This window comes from Hyperolius riggenbachi, chromosome 4, assembly GCF_040937935.1.
Source record: "Hyperolius riggenbachi isolate aHypRig1 chromosome 4, aHypRig1.pri, whole genome shotgun sequence".
Taxonomy (NCBI): domain Eukaryota; kingdom Metazoa; phylum Chordata; class Amphibia; order Anura; family Hyperoliidae; genus Hyperolius; species Hyperolius riggenbachi.
Genome location: NC_090649.1, coordinates 388,980,800 through 388,999,688, shown reverse-complemented (window position 1 = coordinate 388,999,688; position 18,889 = coordinate 388,980,800). Strand labels below are relative to the sequence as shown.

General features: G+C 44.4%; 1 protein-coding gene across 1 annotated transcript in view; it reads left to right on the top strand.

Annotated features, from left to right (window-relative positions):
- The window catches only part of NLRC4 (NLR family CARD domain containing 4), a 33,684-nt gene extending 15,141 nt beyond the window's left edge, over positions 1 to 18,543 (top strand). The window contains exons 5-9 of the mRNA XM_068232147.1: positions 1,803 to 1,895; positions 5,923 to 6,093; positions 7,051 to 7,143; positions 9,255 to 9,422; positions 16,068 to 18,543. Coding sequence (XP_068088248.1) covers positions 1,803 to 1,895; positions 5,923 to 6,093; positions 7,051 to 7,143; positions 9,255 to 9,422; positions 16,068 to 16,408 — 866 coding nt within the window. The 3' untranslated portion in view covers positions 16,409 to 18,543. The remainder of the gene's footprint in view (positions 1 to 1,802; positions 1,896 to 5,922; positions 6,094 to 7,050; positions 7,144 to 9,254; positions 9,423 to 16,067) is intronic.
- The last annotated feature ends 346 nt before the right edge of the window (positions 18,544 to 18,889 follow it).

Below are 18,889 nucleotides of genomic sequence, written 5' to 3'. Positions count from 1 at the left end.
AAAAAAAACTCAAATAAATGTGATAGTACTTTTTCTCAAACTTTTGGGCACTTTTTAAATTGTAAAATGCTGAAAATTAGTTTAAAGAGAAGATGAAAATGATTTCTTAGGAGATAATTGCATATGGGCCATTGTCCATTATCCAATTCACTTTTTCTCCTAAATGTTCTCCTAGGAGATCATTTGTTCATCTTCTGCTCAAAATAACTTTGCAACACTCTGTAATTGAAAAATTACCAAAAATAGGCGAAAAATTACTTTTAAAAGTATTCTGAGTATTTTCTTGCTTGTTGCTGGCTTAAAAGGCGTTTTATTGATAAGATAAGATATGAAAATATCTCCCAGGAAAAAAGCAGAAAAAGTGAATTGAATAAGGGTCACTGGCCCATAAACAATTCATTTTTTTCTCCTGAGTTTTCTTCTAGGAGATAACTTTCATATTCACTCTGAAATAACTTTTAAGCATTTTACCACTTAAAAAATACCTAAAAGTTTTTTTTAAACAGATTTTTTTATTGAAATTTTCAAAATAGAAACAAACAGCTCCCAAAAAAGAGCAGAACATAAACATAAACAAAAACAGAAGATAATTAACAAAAGAAGGTTACAGTCCAGGTAACTATGATTAAAGACAAAATGTCACAGAATAGATATCATATAAAGACATGTACTAGTAACAGCTCATATAAGACTATAAAGAACAAGTACACAAGATAATATATATTTCAAGAGCAGCATGGAAACAGAGCCAGAAACTTCAGTTGAATTATATCTTGTGATTATTCAGGATCAAATAGGCATTTACTGAATAATAACTTGAACTGAAACGGTAATATCTGGATTAGGTATAGTTGTGTCTGAAGAATCTACCCATTTAGACCAAATTTTGTTAAATTTATTAGGTTGATGTTGGGATTGGTAAGTCAGCTTATAAAGGGACAAAGCTTGGTTCACCAATCTTTTCCAATCAGTGAGACCTGGTACCTTTTTAAGTTTCCAGTGTAGGACTAGAGATGTCCTGACATAGAACAGCAAGATTTGAAGGAGTTGTCTCTCCCTTCTACTACATGTAATATCTTGTAATATACCCAGCATGCAAGATTTAAAAGTGAAGACTTCGGGTAGATTCAAACTATCTCTGAGAAAGTGAGTTACTGATTTCCAGTAACTGTTCACCTGAGGACAAAACCATACACAGTGCAAAAAGTCTGCCCGTTCTTGACCACATTTAAAACAGCAGTCACTATGTAGAGAATTAATTTTCTTTAAGCGTACAGGGGATAGGTAGGCCTGATGGAACCACTTCAGGTTAATCAATCTATCATGTGATGCAATAACTGATTTATAATAATACTCTTCAAAATCTTCCCAGTTCTCCTTATTGAAGACGTTCTCTGTGCCCAACCATCGCCTCCTAACAGACTGAATTTTGGGAGCATAGCGAGAAGTCAGCAGAAAATTGTAGTATCTAGAGATCTAGTTCTGTCCTTTTGTAAAAGTAAACGTTCTACCCCAGAGGGTAAAATACCTAAAAGTTGGTGAAAATATACTATCAACATTATTTTGAGTATTTTCTAGCTTGCTGGTGGTTTAAAATGCATTTTATGACAAGGTGTGAAAATATCACTTAGCAGAGAATACTCAGGAGAAAAAGTGAATTGCATATGGGCCTGTGGCCCAGCCCATATGCAATTCACTTTTTCTTCTGGGTTTCACTACTTTCTAATTAAAAAATAAAATAAGGGTAGCAGAATAAATACTTACTATAACTTTTGTCTTGAAATGTGTCCTGATTTTTTTAGGCAATTTGCTACATGGCTTGGGAAAACTTGTAGAAGTTGAAAAATTAGTCTTGAACAACATACAGCTGAATGAAACAGATGCTGAGGTCCTGGGTGAGTACTTCATAACTCAGAAAACTGTACAGGAAGCTGTACACATGCCCGTTTCTAGCCCCGTGCGGGGCGTGCCACCGCCCGGGGCGCTGTTGGGAGGGGGGCGCTGTAATGGAGGGGGGAAGCACCGTAGCCGCGGGGAGGGCAACCCTCCCTCTCCCTCCCTCTCCTGGGCTGCCCTCCGTGCTCCCCCCTCAGATGTATAGTGAGCAGCAGCAGCCAGGGAGGGAGCGCTGTATACAACATACCTCCCTGGCTCCAAGCGCTGCTCTCTCGCCGCCGGTCTTCTTCTCTCTGCATACACGCTTATACACACGCTGCTTCCTGTTTAGCCGGAAACAGCGTATGTATACGCGTGTAGGCAGATGGGAGAAGACCGGCGACGAGAGAGCAGCGCTTGGAGCCAGGGAGGTATGTTGTATACAGCGCTCCCTCCCTGGCTGCTGCTGCTCACTATACATCTGAGGGGGGAGCACGGAGGGCAGCCCAGGAGAGGGAGGGAGAGGTCGGGTTGCCCTCCCCGCGGCTACGGTGCTTCCCCTCTCCATTATGGGGGGCAGCTACCTATCTAACCTATCCTGGGGGGCACCTACCTAATCTAACCTACGCTGGGGGGCAGCTACCTATCTAACCTATCCTGGGGGGCACCTACCTAATCTAATCTACGCTGGGGGGCACCTACCTAATCTAATCTATGCTGGGGGGCACCTACCTAATCTAACCTACACTGGGGGGCACCTACCTATCTAACCTATCCTGGGGGGCACCTACCTAATCTAACCTACGCTGGGGGGCAGCTACCTATCTAACCTATCCTGGGGGCACCTACCTAATCTAACCTACGCTGGGGGGCAGCTACCTATCTAACCTATCCTGGGGGGCACCTACCTAATCTAATCTACGCTGGGGGGCACCTACCTAATCTAATCTACGCTGGGGGGCACCTACCTAATCTAACCTATCCTGGGGGGCACCTACCTATCTAACCTATCCTGGGGGGCCCCTACCTAATCTAACCTACGCTGGGGGGCAGCTACCTATTTAACCTACGCTGGGGGGCACCTACCTAATCTAACCTATGCTGGGGGGCAGCTACCTATCTAACCTATCCTTGGGGGGCACCTACCTAATCTAATCTATGCTGGGGGGCACCTACCTAATCTAATCTACGCTGGGGGGGCACCTACCTAATCTAACCTACACTGGGGGGCACCTACCTATCTAACCTATCCTGGGGGGCACCTACCTAATCTAACCTACGCTGGGGGGCAGCTACCTATCTAACCTATCCTGGGGGCACCTACCTAATCTAACCTACGCTGGGGGGCAGCTACCTATCTAACCTATTTTGGGAGGCACCTACCTAATCTAACCTACGCTGGGGGGCAGCTACCTATCTAACCTATCCTGGGGGGCACCTACCTAATCTAATCTACGCTGGGGGGCACCTACCTAATCTAACCTACACTGGGGGGCAGCTACCTATCTAACCTATCCTGGGGGGCACCTACCTAATCTAACCTACGCTGGGGGGCAGCTACCTATCTAACCTATCCTGGGGGGCACCTACCTAATCTAACCTACGCTGGGGGGCAGCTACCTATCTAACCTATCCTGGGGGGCACCTACCTAATCTAATCTACGCTGGGGGGCACCTACCTAATCTAACCTGCACTGGGGGGCAGCTACCTATCTAACCTATCCTGGGGGGCACCTACCTAATCTAACCTACGCTGGGGGGCAGCTACCTATCTAACCTATCCTGGGGGGCACCTACCTAATCTAACCTATGCTGGGGGGCAGCTACCTAATCTAACCTACACTGGGGTGCAGCTACCTATCTAACCTATACTGGGGGGCACCTACCTAATCTAACCTACACTGGGGGGCAGCTACCTATCTAACCAACACTGGGGGGCAGCTACCTATCCTGGGGGGCACCTACCTAATCTAATCTACGCTGGGGGGCAACCTACACTGGGGGGCAACTACCTATCTAACCTACACTGGGGGGCAGCTACCTATCTAACCTACACTGGGGGGCAGCTACCTATCTAACCTATACTGGGGGGCACCTACCTAATCTAACCTATGCTGGGGGGCAGCTACCTATCTGACCTATACTGGGGGGCACCTGTCTAATCTAGCCTATACTGGAAGGGGGGGGCAGCTACCTAATCTAACCTATACTGGGGGGCACCTACCTATCTAACCTATACTGGGGGGGCAGCTACCTATCTAACCTATACTGGGGGGGGCAGCTACTTATCTAACCTATACTGGGGGCACTTATCTAACCTGTATTGGGGGCACCTACCTACCTAGCTAGCCTATACAGGTGACAACTATACTGGCTACCTATATTGGAGACACCTACCTAAATGACCTATACTGGGGGCACCTACCTATCTAACCTATGCTGGGGGCAACTATTCTGGCTACCTATATTAGAGGCACCCACCTAGCTAACCTGCACTGGGGCACCTACCTATCTAACTTATACCGGGGCGCCTGCCTATCTAACCTATACTGGGGGCAACTATACTGGCTACCTATACTGGAGGCACCTACCTGGCTAACGTATAGCGGGGGCAACTATACTGGCTCACCTATGCCTGGCTACCTATACTGGGGTACCTATTCTTGGCTACCTATACTGGGGGGACCTATACTAAGTGAAACTAGACCTGGCTAACCTATACTGCGGGCACCCATACCTTGCTCCGGGGGGGGGGGGGGCGCAATTTTTACACCCTCACCCTGGGTGCATTTTAGCCTAGAAACTGCACTGGCTGTACAGAATATGCATTTTGTAAATGAAGTGTTACAAATCCAGACATAAGAAATGCACAGGTCTTATCTTTGCAGTGGTGTTTTCCATTTTTTTTCTGCTTAAAAAAGTCACCAGTCATTTTGTTTTAATTGGTTTAAACACTTGCTGTGCAAAAGCTTCCACTGCTGCACAGATGTTTATAGTAAGTTTAGGGGCCTTTTAAGAAGAGGAATATGGAGGGTATTGAAAGAATAAATGTACATACCTTATTCTATTATGACAATAGATAAACGCTCAAAAGCAAACCATTACAGCCTTGTAACGTTAGGAGTGCCAAACGAGATTCTGTAATGGAGCTCCTAATGGACTTTTTTTTCTATAAGGTCAACCAGAAGGGCGGAAAAAAATATGTAAGCTAACCTTACAGCTGTATTAAGGTGCATACACATGCACAGTAATTGTTGCCAGCACAGATTGGTACTCAATCACTCGGGCAACAGCTTGGGCAGGGTAGAAAGGGTAGCAAAGCGATTGGCTAGTATGGTCTTACAGCAACAGATGGGGAGGCTAGATTCTCATCAGAGACAGACTTGACCAGCCACCTCAGCCCAGAAAAAGTATCTCTCTCTCTCTCTTTGGAGAGAAGATTGGTTCATTGTTGAGCATCATGGTCCCTAGACTTTACAGATTTCCAAGCAGCAGAAGTCTTGTCCTGCCCTCACATAATGCTGCAGTGTTGTGTACCAATGGCAGGCCAAAGCTAAGTCAGGTGGGCAGGAATAGAACATCTCTAGGCTGCTGATGTTTAATATATCCCTACTTATTGCCCTTTGCAGTACAGGTATAATTTAGAGCTGCTGTTACACTTAACGATCCTGGGGTCCAGCGAAGGCTTCTCCCGACGCCGTCCTGACTGGCTTCTGGGATCGACCTGGATGCCGTCCCCCTCCTGCGGCAGGAGGGTGCAGGGCTACAGCACTGGCATAAAGGCCAGGGTATTTAAATAGCCTGCTGGGATGGCATTTTTGTCTCTTCTAGAGTACTCTAGTAGCTGATCGACTGCCTGGGAAGTAACTTCAAATGAAAAATTTCGTTTCAATTTATTTTTTTCCCCTCTCAACACATCAGAGTCATCACTTGTTTTCCAATGATAATTCACATCATATCCATTTAAAAAAAATTAAGTGAATTGTTTTGTAACTTAAACATAATTTTCAGCTGTACTAAACATTCTTTTCCTCGATCCATTTGCAGCCAATGACATAAAATGTTTAGGTGAATTAAGACAATTACAGCTGTCAGCTCTGCCTGACATTGGCCATGGAGTGGAACATATCATAGAGGCGATTTCATGCAATTGCTATAAGATAAAGGAGCTACACTTGAATAACTGCTGCTTGACCTCCCAGGCACTGAAATATTTCAGTAAGTATGACAGCTGTTTCATAATGCCTTTATCCCCTTATTTCCTGTACAGACTGGGGTGTGGCCTATTGTGCAGTAATACACTTGGACCAGTTACTGCCCTACAACAGTGTCACTTTGTCGAGGGATGATACACTTGGTGGACAAATATTACAAATGCGTAAAACAGAAAAAACACTTTAAGTAGTGCAGAGAAATGTTACAACATGTACAATTATTGCTAAAGGTATTATGAGTCACTAGAGCAACTGTGTAGCCATTACGTGTAGCTTATAACAAGTGTAGCTATTATGACCCCTACTGCAACCACCTATAACTAGTGCAACCACCATGGCCTTCTGCAAAAGCAAGCACAGACTTTTTTTCTCACCATAGCAACCACCATGTCGTCCCAGCATAGTTGTGTCCCCAAAAACAAATTCTTGCTGCATTGCCAACCAGTATCTAGGTACACCCCTGTTTCTGATTCACTGACCTAGAATGAGTATGCAGATCTGATATTCTGTCTCAAGCCTGACTCCACCATTGTTAAATCAACCTATGAAATATGAATAAGCAACTATTCTGCTGCTTACATATGAATTATCCTTGTCTCATTAATGTAACCTTTTCAAGTCCACACATAATACAAAACCGAAGTTTGTGAAAAAAAAGCCGCAGTTTGCATGATTCAGTGGATTCACAGATAGAGGGACAAGGGATGGGACATGGGAAACTAGTGGTTTTGTCATTACAGCCACATATAGACAGTGGGCACCCGTGGTCAGAACTAACTTTTTCTTCTTTAAAAAAACCTATTTAGGAAGCTCTTACTAAGAGGATCTTGGATATGACTGCAATAGTAAAACATTTATTCTTACTTTGCTCTGATATTACCCAGGCGAGAATTTGAAAACCTTTGCAATTTAGCAACGATTTATCTTTTACGTACAAAGTGTAACTCTGTTTTCTAAACAGCACAACATTTGAAGAACCTCAGGAACCTGGAAGTACTTGATTTTACCGATAACTTTTTGGAAGAGGATGGAAAACATTCAGTGGAGGAACTGGGTAATTTTTTTATTTCTCTCAAACTTGACTGCCCATTGCAGACAAAGAGAAGAATTCACTCTTTACGGCGTAAATTGGCCCTAGACTATGATGGACATAGGACTACGGTAGTGATTGGATTGTGAGTTTCTCTGAGGAACACTTAGTGACAAGACTAGATATCCTCTGTAAAGCGTTGCAGAAGATGTTAGCGCTATATAATAACTAAATAATAATAAAACAGTGTTTCCTCTACATTTCCTGCACATGCCCAGTGTTTCAAACGCTGGAGGTATGATATCTGCAAAGTATCCAGCCTTCTATCCATCCCCCAGGTGCTTTAGGATCAGGCAGGTGGCAATGCAGTTCACAGTCTATCCCATCAGTCACAATGTAGACATTAGTATCTGCTAGTAGTCATAAAGTGGCCTGAATCAATGCCCACAAAGACTATTTGCCCTAGTCTCTTCCAGAAGTCATACTGTGGCCTCCATTGTATATTAGTGGTCACAATGTGGGGAACAAAGCCCAGTCTATACCAAAAATTACAATGTGGGCCAAGTTCTGTGCAGATGTATCGCTAGCGTGCAGGCTAGCGACACATTCTGTTATTATGGACTGGGAAGGAGGGTCAAGAGCACAGCACACAATGGGCTTGATTCACTAAAGCGTGATAACTGCTATCACAGCAGTTATCACGCGATCTGTCACGCTCGATCACGTGTAAACAAAGGTTTGCGCGTGATCACGTGCGCGTTTCACGCAAACCTTCGTTTATCACGCAGAGTAACCCTTTTCGAGATCGCGTGATAACTGCTGTGATAGCAGTTATCAAGCTTTAGGGAATAAAGCCCAATGTCAGGAAGGGGTTTCTTATAGTCGGGAAGGTTAAAGAATACCAGAAGTGACATGTGACATGATGAAATAGACGTGTGTACTGTATGTACAGTGCCTAGCACACAAATAACTATGCTGTGTTCCTTTTTTTCTTTCTCTGTCTGAAAGAGTTAAATATCAGGTATGTAAGTGGCTGACTCAGTCCTGACTCAGACAGGAAGTGACTACATTGTGACCCTCACTGATTAGAAATTCCAACTATAAAACACTTTCCTAGAAGAAAATGGCTTCTAAGAGCAAGAAATAGATAAAAAAGGGGGAATTTCTTATCAGTGAGGGTCACGCTGTAGTCACTTCCTATCTGAGTCAGGACAGAGTCAGCCACTTACATACCTGATATTTAACTCTTTCAGGCAGAGAAAGAAAAAAAGGAACACAGCATAGTTATTTGTGTGCTAGGCACTGTACATACACATGTCTAACTTATCATGTCACATGTCACTTCTGGTATTCTTTAAGGTTAGACCTCAGATTGGGGTTAACATTAGGAGGAGAGGTTAGGAATGGGTGTGAGGAAAAAGAGAAGGAGATCTGCTAGGGCTTGGCAAGGAAAAATTACTAATGATAGTAGTGCCTCAAAGCCGATAAAGTACAGGTTTGGTAAACACAATTATACTGAAATTATACTGAGGGCTCTTGCACACTAGGAGCTGTGCCGTCCATTTTGACGGAACACACCTAGGATGCGGTAAGAAAGGCAACATGAAAGTCTGTAGACCTTCACATTAGACAAAGTGTTCCACAGCATTACGTTGTAACGCCTCTGGGAGCTTTTAATGGTATGACGCAAGTGTTTCCCCGTCGGGTGAATTAGAACTATCGCCACTGATGCGCGCCGAACCGCAACTTCACGCGTGCACTAAATCGGGTTCGTGTGCGTGTTAGCTAGTGGAAAAGGGCCCTGAGTCCTGCTTATGGCCCAGGTGAAAACTGCAAACATTTGTGATCTAGCAGCAGATATTGATATTTGAATTTAAAAATATGAAGTTGAGGATCACCTTATATCTACTGTTCTTCATCCTTATAGAATCTATGTAAATACGGCCATTATTCCTCGATGGATTGAAAATACTTGAGGCATTTTGGGTACTGCAATAATAACAAGTGCATCTTTCATCCCCTGTTGACTTATGAAGTTTTGTTATTTCCTTATATTGTACAGTGCTACGATGATTTTTTAAACATATCTGTGATTTTTCAAAGTTGTTTTTAAAATCTTTTTTTGCTTATTTTAGGTAAGGCTGTGACTGAGCTGCCATCACTAACTTCACTTATGCTACCTGGAGGCACTGATCTTAGGTGTTGCCTGGATGGACTGGTAGGTCACCTCAAGACAATTCCAATACTGTCACAGCTTACCCTGAAAAGGTGGAAAATGACAGATGATGACATGAAGAAACTGGGTGAGAGCATCTACTGTATTATGCTAAAAAGCAAACTGAAGCCGCTTAAACAGTGGATTTCTTTTTATGCTGAGTCATTTAAAGGAGTACTATCGATTGAAACGACTTTTTTTTTTAATACTCTATATTAGTGTACACATTACCACTAGTGCTAGGGGCACTTTATGTATTCACCCAGGTCTCTCTCTCACTATCCCTGCTTAAAAATTCATTTCTCACACAGCTCATAGTAGTTTGGGTCACCCTGAGCTGCTTGGTTACTCTGTCACACAGCTCACAAATATATTTCACTGTCACTCACAGCATGCAGCAGACATGGGGAGAAATAGGCTGAGCTGAGGTGGTAACAGGTAACTAAATGAGCTGGAATATTGCTGGAATATAACTAGCTATACCAGGAGTCTGTGTTTACACTCAGACTGGCTGCTTGCTTGAGGCGATTCACTCCAGGCTGCATCCACTTTACAAGCTGCTGAGAGGGGCAGACCACTGTCTACAATTAGCATTATTAGTATCTTTATCAGTCAAGAGAAGCAAAGATAATAAACACACATTGCTAGAATCTTTAACCCCTTACCACCATATCAACAAGATTCTTTCAGCAAGGTGATAATTAAACTATAAACTTAGGAGTTGATAGCAACTCCCCTGTGCAGAGACATGGTCTAGCCCTCTGGGAGCTCAGTATTAGATACATTTTGTATCCAACACTGACGCCAAAACTGACGGAGGATTTTACAGCTGAGAGGGACAGCTGTGTGAGGAATCAAATTGCTCCTAGTACTTGCCCTAATGTGTGCTACAACATACAGCATTTAAAAATAAATGCATACATCGATAGTATTCCTTTAAGTGTAGAGAGGAACTCCAGTGAAAATAATGTAATGAAAAAAGTGCTTCATTTTTACAATAATTATGTATAAATAATTTAGTCAGTGTTTGCCCATTGTGAAATCTTTTAAATCCCTGATTTATATTCTGACATTTATTACATGGTGACATTTTTACTGTTGGCGGGTGATGTAGCTGCTGCATGCTTTTTTTGGCAGTTGGAAACAGCTGTAAGGGCCCGTTTCCACTAGTAAGTGATGCGAATGTGGCTACGTAGCCACATCGCATCACTTCTGCCGCTGGCCGCATCACTTCCGCACCTCCCGATGGAGGAGATTGGACGCGGCTGCAGGCAGATGCGACCATGCGAAAATCTGCAGCATGCTGCAGATATTCGGATCGCTCCGCACCTCATCCCCACAACATGCACGCAGTGGAAACTCTTCCATTGCCGTGCATGTGTTTCAGCACACCTGTGGTGCGATGCGGCTATGTAGCCGCTTTCGCACTGCTCCTAGTGGAAACGGGCCCTTAACAGCTATTTCCCACAATGCAGCAAGGTTCACAGACAGGAAACTGCCAAAAGTACGTACTTTTCTTGTTTCTTGTGGGAGGGGTTTCACCACAATATCAGCCGTACAGCGCCCTTGATGGTCTGTTTGTGAAAAGGAATAGATTTTTCATGTAAAAGGGGGTGTCAGCTAGTGATTGGGATAAAGTTCAATTCTTGGTCGGAGTTTCTCTTTAAGTACCTGAACACTTTCTGTCATGAGCGGGCTTCAGGACATGAATCCATACACTCCAGCATCACAGTGAAGATTCTCAATGAAGCAACACTGGTACACCTTGTGCTGGTTATCAAGCAATATCTGTTAATTAAGTTTTCTTTCTCACTCAAGTAATTAGAATCAGACAGCTGAGACAGTGTCGGGCCCTGTGCTGTGCAGGCACCACATGTTCTGTTGCTGTGGAGGGGGCAGAGCAATGACGGGTGGTGCACGATAGAGCGGGAGGTATAAAAAGGAGAGCAATACTCTTGGCTTGCAATTGGCCTGAGAAAATCCGGCAGGTCTGATCTCTTGGTCAGGCATTGGGACTACCGTACACATGCTAGATTCTTGGAACTAATATTTGTAAAAAGTGGATGAAAGTCAGTTGACATATTTGGTAATGAATCAACTTCAACAGTCTCAAGACAGAGTATAGATTCAATGCCATCTATTCTAGGTTCTTGGCCACCTCGGCCAAAACTCATCTAGCTCTTCTACAAAGCCTAAAGCAGGCCATACATGCATTAATTTTTCCCACCAGATTCGATCACAGTGAACGAAAATGCCAGCTATCTATGACGCAATGGGCTGCATCAATAGTAATTCGAATCAATTCATGGCAAAAATCAGACAACATTACTCCAAATCTCGGTCGATCGGATGTGGCAGAGAAGCGACGGTAGATTGACAGCCATAGCATTGCACTGTACTTAACAGTGCAATGCTGCAGTTCAATAGATTTTCAATAGATTTAATGATGAAATCTATTGAAGATATGTGTGTAGTGTATGTGGGAAATCGATCCCTCTCTGATCAGATTCAGATCAGAGAGGGATTGATCTGTTTTCCACATTGAGCAAAAATCTATGTGTGTATGGCCACCTTTATTGGTGGAAGATATCAGATGTTATGTTGGAAAATTCTAGCACTGCCACAGTTATCACACAGAATTGTTCAAGAGAGGTCTTATAAACTTTTGAACATGAAACCTCACAGCTCAGTATTAGAAGAGTGCTTAGCTAGTCAACACTATCCCTGAGGGTTTTTTTTGTAACTTTAGATGGGCTTTAAAGATTAATGACTCTGAGCATATTGGAAATAAAAAAACGATCTGTATCTTTGGTTCTGACTTCAAAGCTAGTTCACAGTGCTTAATTGTGTTGCAGAATAATTCTGCATGTCAACTCACGGCACATACTATGAGCCCGTTCACAGCGCTGCATTGTAACAAATCGCATTATATTTCACAGAAGAAAAATTATTAGCCAGGCACTCATGGATAAAACCGTTGTCATTTATTGCCTATTCCATGCACATAGCAAACAGCTGCAAAGCATCAACATCAGAATCACTTCTATGCGTTTAAGCAAGCGTGACTAGATTGTCCATATAGCATGTAGCACAGAGTCAAGCCAAGTAAACATGCGAGGAGCAAGAGATGAGCAGTGCAGGCAATACTTGCGTTACTGTAGACGTGTGATGGCAGGCATGGGTATGGACAGAAGCGTGGGTGCGCTCAGGGATGCTCCAGGTCTGCTGCCCTTACAGCCGTTTCGCCCATACTTGCTTAGGGCCTCATCAGAGGGGCAAGATAGCACGCCTAGGGTCCCGGTAGTGTGGACCGAGCGGGTCCCTCCTGTTAGTCCGCGTAGCGCGCCTCGTTGGCTTCTAGTGTGACAAATCGCATTATTCTAACTCGCTGCATGCAGACTTTGCATTTAAGCAAGTATGTCCAAAGTCCGGCCCAGGTGCCAAATATGGCCTGCTGAGCCATTTCTAGTGGCACTCAAAGGTCTCTACAGTTGTCAATTCCATGCAACCCACAGACCATAGCTGCGGTGCCGCATGCGTGGGCCATATATGGGTTATTTCTCATGGAAATGTTTTATATGTCAAAATGGGCATTATTCACTACATTTAACGCACTCACACAGCGCGGGTTAATTTTAGCACAAGCACTCTACGCGCATAGCATGCGTGTGCTAAAGTTAAAGAGAACCCGAGGCGGCATCCTTAAAATAAAAAGAAACATACTACCTGCTCCACGCCGCCTCCCAGATCCATCTGCGCCGCTCCACACTGCTCACTGTCCCCATTCATCCTCCGCTGCCGGTGTAGCCTTCATTCACTGGCGGAGGAAATCTAAGATGGCCAGGACCTGGAAGCACTTCCGGGGTCACGGCTTAGATCCCGATTGGAGGATGCCAGTGGAGGCGGGGAGTGAGATGACGATGCCTGGGAGCGAGGCATGGAGGAGGCGGGGGAGCAGGAAGATTGATTTATGGACGGTAAACCGGAGACTAGCAACAATCAGATTGTCGCTAGCTTTGTGGGGGACAGCAGAGCCCAGGAGGGACTGACAGCGGCACTAGGAGGACACAGGGGCATGTTATTCAGCAGAGAACATGCCTCTGTGTCCTATAATGTCTAAAAAATCCACCTCGGGTACTCTTTAAGTGTTGAGTGTGTTACATTTAGTGAATCAAGCCCAATGTCACAGACATAGTGTACCTACCGTATTTTTTAAACTGTAAGACACTCTGAGCTATAAAATGCACCTAGGTTTAAATATATACTAAACCAGGTGCGTCCATAGTCCAGGAACGTCTTGTAGATTTTCTCCCCCCACTTATTATGTCCTCCTCCTGTCTGCCTGGTGTCCTCCTACTGTCCTCCCTTGTTTCCTTCACCTGTCCCCCAGTGTCCTGTGTGCCCCTCTTGTGCCCTCCTCCTGTCCCCCAGTGACCTCTGTTTCCCCTTTTTTTCACCCTCCTGTGCCCCTTGTGTCTTCTTCCTGTCCCCTAATGTCCTGTGTGTCCTCTTCCTGCCCCCTTGGGTCCTCCTTCTGTCCCCCAGTGTCCTGTGTGTCCCCCTTTGTGTCCTCCTCCTGTCCCCAATGACCTGTGTGTCCCCTTTTAAGTCCACCTCTGTCTTGCTTAATGTCCTCCTTCTGTCTCCCAGTACTTTGTGTGTCCTACTTTGTGTCCCCTCTGTGTCCCCTTGCTGCACTGTAATTAGGGACAGTAGCCACTTGTATCACTCCCCTAACCCGAAGGTGGCCATGACGAACAGCGGTTTCTCCTCTCACTCGCTCACAGCTTTCCCCTAGTGCCGGTCATGTGCATAATGATGTGACCAGGAAGTGCGGGCAATAGTCGGAAGGAGTGAGGAGGAGAAGTCATTGTTCGCCACGGGCACCTTCAGGTTAGGTGAGTGGCACAAGCGGCTACTACTAATTATGGTGCAGCAAGGGGAATCAGAGGCGACACAAATCAGGATGCACAGGACACTGGGGGACAGTAGGAGGACATTAAGTGGGACAAGGTGGACACAAAGGGGGACACACAGATCACTAAGTGGGACACGGAGGCAGACCTTAAGCAGGACAGAGGCGGACACACAGGACACTGGGAGTGCAAGGAGTCCCCGACATGCAACAGGTTTGCAGATCATTATTGGGGGGGGGGGGGGGGGGCAATGGTAAGTGATGGCCCGAACATCACATTTTCGGTTCCCAAACTTAGAACATAAATTTCTGCAAAAGTTTGCGAATAGGCGAATCTGGCAAACCGGCATAGACTTCAGTAGGTAGGCGAATTTTAAAACCTATAGTGGCTGTTTCTGGCCACAAAAGTGATGGAAAAGTTGTATCAAGGGGCCTAACACCTGGACTGTGGCATGTCGGAGGGTGATCCATGGCAAAAGTCCTGCCAAAAATTGCATAGTTGACACAGAGTCGTGTTTTAGTCTCTAAAGGGCAGAAATCACAGTATATTCCTAAATTAGTGGAATCAAGTGCATTAAAACGTCCAGCGTGCGTACACGGCGATAAGGTAGTGTAAGGGTTAGGCCGGGTTCACACTGACAGATGAAACATCGCATTTAACGCACCACAAACAACCACAAAGAGCTTTAGTGATAACGTCAGGTGAGCAAATCATTGTTTTTGCTAGTTGACACTTCCAGGATATAAATGTTAGTCCTCTTGGCAGCAATCTTTGTGTAGAGGTGTAAAGTGGCCGTCGTGCTTGTGCGCAAATTGGTGGGAGTGCAGGTGATCACAGTTTTCCAGCCTCTATGGTCAGGTTGAAGTAGTTCATTGACAGTTAAGTGACCTAAAAAACACTGATTCTGCACTGAGGACTTATACCGGGGCAGTAGTGGACACTAGATGCCAGAAGTGGTGGTGAAGGACTATTGGGTTATGGTCGGTGCACTACTAGGACCAGCAGATCTTTCTCCAACAACTAACTTGTGCACTGGATACAGAAAAGCAATACAATAGCAGGAAAAACAATGTGCCAGCCCTAAGAAGGTCTTAGCTGTTCAGGACAAAGTGGCATCAACAAAAATCTACACTGAGGACACAGAACACAGGCCTACCTAATCCTCTCCCTGTCAGCAGCACCCTCTCCCTGATCTGCCTAGCACAGAAGTCAAAATGGCTGCTGTGCTGGCATTCTGATAGGTAGGAGTGCTAGCTGATTGGCCGCCATGTGTCTGCTGACTCTGGGTGAGGGGTACATTTTTGGCTCCATTATAAAGTATGGAGGACGGGTCAAACACACCAAGATGCAAACGCAAACACCCCTTGTTCACTGTGAACTAATCTTCAGGCGAACAGTTCGAGGCACCTCTAGGGCTTGTTAGTCTGGGACTCCCTGGATTTGGACTATAAGACACAGGGACTTTTTCTCCTCACTTTTGGGAGAGAAAAAAAGTGTGCCTTATAGTCCAAAAAATACGGTAACGGCAATCAGAAAAAAGTGCGTTTTAATTTTGCTAGTTCGGCCCGCTAGCACTCAATGGTAATATGGCTCTTGGCCTTAAAAGTTTGAACCCCCCCTACCTTAAAGTCTATGGCCAGTCTCCATTGCAGTTCACACACATTATAACGTGCATTATGCAACTGACCACTGTGAACCTAGCCTAAAAGTACTAATGCAACCTGTTTTACTGTATATCTGGTTGTGCTGTTTTATTGTCTTTGATGAAGATTCTGTGTTTTAACAATGATATTAATACCTCATTTCTTCTTTCACAGCCTCTCACTTCATTGATGATTTTAGGAATCTTTCATCTCTGGACCTCTCGTACAATAATGTAGGAAGCGATGGTTGGATTTCTTTGATTGAAGCCTTGCAGAACCTGAAGAACCTGAAACATGTTGATCTCAGCACAGAGGATGTCTTTGTTCCAATTGGGCTTGTTGTAAGGACTCTGTGCAGTGTAGTGCGGATGCTGCCACAGTTATGTTCCCTGGAACTTAATAACTGGGAACTGGATGCTCCAGACTTATTGAAAATGAAGAATGCAAAACTAATCTATACAAAGGGAGCAGGCGAATACCAACACATTTTTCAGATTGACAACACTGTAAACTAAAGCAGACTTTTGAAAAGTACCTCAACTCAGAAATTGTGTTGCAAACAAAAGCTGTGGGTGAGCTTCTCTCACAAAGCTGACTTTTTGGTTTCCACAGCTGAAGTTCCTTTAAGACAGGTGTGTCAAAACTTTTTAGGCCAAGGGCCATATTGCCATTCTTGCAATCGCTAGGGGGCCAAACTCGAAATGCAACACAATTTTGGCTGATTGCCGTTAGGTACACTAAGCCTGTGACGTTTTGTCATATAAAACATTTCCATGGGAAATAACCCATATACCATGTGCAGTTAGCATAGGGGCAGCTGCTAATTAGTGGATGCTACTGCTACAGTGGTGCCTGAAAACCTACAGCGGGAAAGGGGGAGGCAGAGGGGCGACACAAATTGGCTCCTGTATGTGGTCGCAGCTACAGCATATGGGCTGCATGGAATTAACAACTGTATGTACGTACGTAGGCAGGTGGGGTCAGGCACTGCGGATACTAGCTTTAAATATCCTGGGCTTCCAACTGGACTAGGTGTGCAAAGCTGATGGGGAGCGTGTACTCAGGATTGAGAAATAGAGGATATTTTGGACATGTAAACAGGAGGATAATGATAATTTGGACATGTAAACAGGAGGATAATCGGGCACCACACTGTTTCCCAAGTAAAACAGCTTTATTGTGCAGGCTTTCATAAATATACTATAAGCAGGAATTGTGCACATCTAAAAAAACAGCATGACACATAAAGCACATACCTAGCCCTTCATTCCAGCTGACAGGCTGTGGAGCAGTTGGAGAGCGACAGTCCGATTTAGGACCGTTTTGCTTTGCAGCGTCTTCAGAGGCAGTGTTTACCGCACAAGGAATTAACAACTGTGAGAGTTTTGGGGGCCACCAGGATAGGCCAAACAGAGCGCATTTAAAGAGTAATTATTTTCTGTTGAGTCTCAGTGATTGTCTGTGGAGTTGACTGGTCCACCGCCTTACCAGCCTGCACCAACAATTGAATTTGGCCAGAAATCGGTCGATTGGGATTAATTTGCAGCATTGATTTCTAGCAGATTTGTTCAAATGATCAAAATGGCTGGATATCGATGCAAAAAAAGATAAATATATGGCCACCTTGACATTCAGGATGCAAGGGCTCGCCAAGGCTCATTTGTGTATACAAACTATGCTAGCTTTCCCTACTCTGATTTAACCACTAAGGACCAAGAACCATTTTAGGACCGCATCTTGAAGTGCTTTGGACTGCATCACTGTTCTAAAATGCCAGACCAGGTTAGTTCACCATTCCAGTAGTTATGTGATAATTGAGAAAAACCAACCACAGTAACAACGCTGCATGTTACAGTGTTTCTAAACACTGGATATTGGATCTGCCTCGCTTCTTTCGCTCACTGTGGGTCCTGTGTGCGAACTGAGAAGAAAGCAAACGGAGGATTATTCACAAATTACTTTTAAAGGTATGAGTGTCAAAAACAGGCGGCTACACATTGATGGATCATGCATGGCTGATGGCCCCGCAATGGCATATGGAAACTCGCTAACTAAAACCAGGCCACCAGCTGCCCTTGCCTGCTAAATAGCAACACATTTACAGCATGCAGGGTTGTATTTGAAACACTTTCCCTGACATTTCCATTATGGAAAATGTTTGTAGAACATACGCTGATCATTTTATTTTTCGAATAAATCTTTTAAAATGTTTTATTTTATTAAATTAAATTTATTTTTTCCACCCTCTGGAACTGCCTTCCAACGCCCATCACACCTGCCCCCTCCTTCAACACATTCAAGCAAGCCCTCAAAACCCACCTCTTCAAGATGGCCTACCCACCCCCTACCACACCGTACAGTACACTCTGTACTGAATACTTATTCTACAGCCCTACCTAGTGTGTCCATCTCCCCTCCCCTTAGATTGGAAGCCTTTGGCAGGGTCCTCCCTTCCCTAGTGTATTCTACATGATTATGTTCTGCTTTCCTATGACCGCCTCATACTTGAATTACTGGACCTACCTAACCAGCCCAAAATCACATGGTTATGTATTTTGTACCCTGTCTGCCTTGTATAGCTTTGTCTTATATTGTATGATCTTGTTACAATCCTTTGTATCATTGTATGTATTTATTGTCCAGCTCCGTGTAATATGTTGGTGTTTTATAAACACAATAAATAATAATATTAAATAAAATAAGTCCTCCCCTGACTTATTAAGCTTCTGTTCCTCGTTGACTGTCAAAACAACTTAAAGAGGATCTGTAATGGAAAAAAAAAACACTGGGGGTTACTTACCTCGGGAGGGGGAAGTCTCTGGATCCTAACGAGGCTTCCCTATCTTTCTCCGTTGCTCCCTTCAATTGCACATGTCCCCCGAAGTGTGGCGAGGTAAATATTTAACTACCGTGATCCTGCGCAGCCGCACTAGCGGCTTTCTGTTCAAGTTAAGGGGGAAAAAGCCGAACCGAATCGGATCTGCTCTACTGCGCAG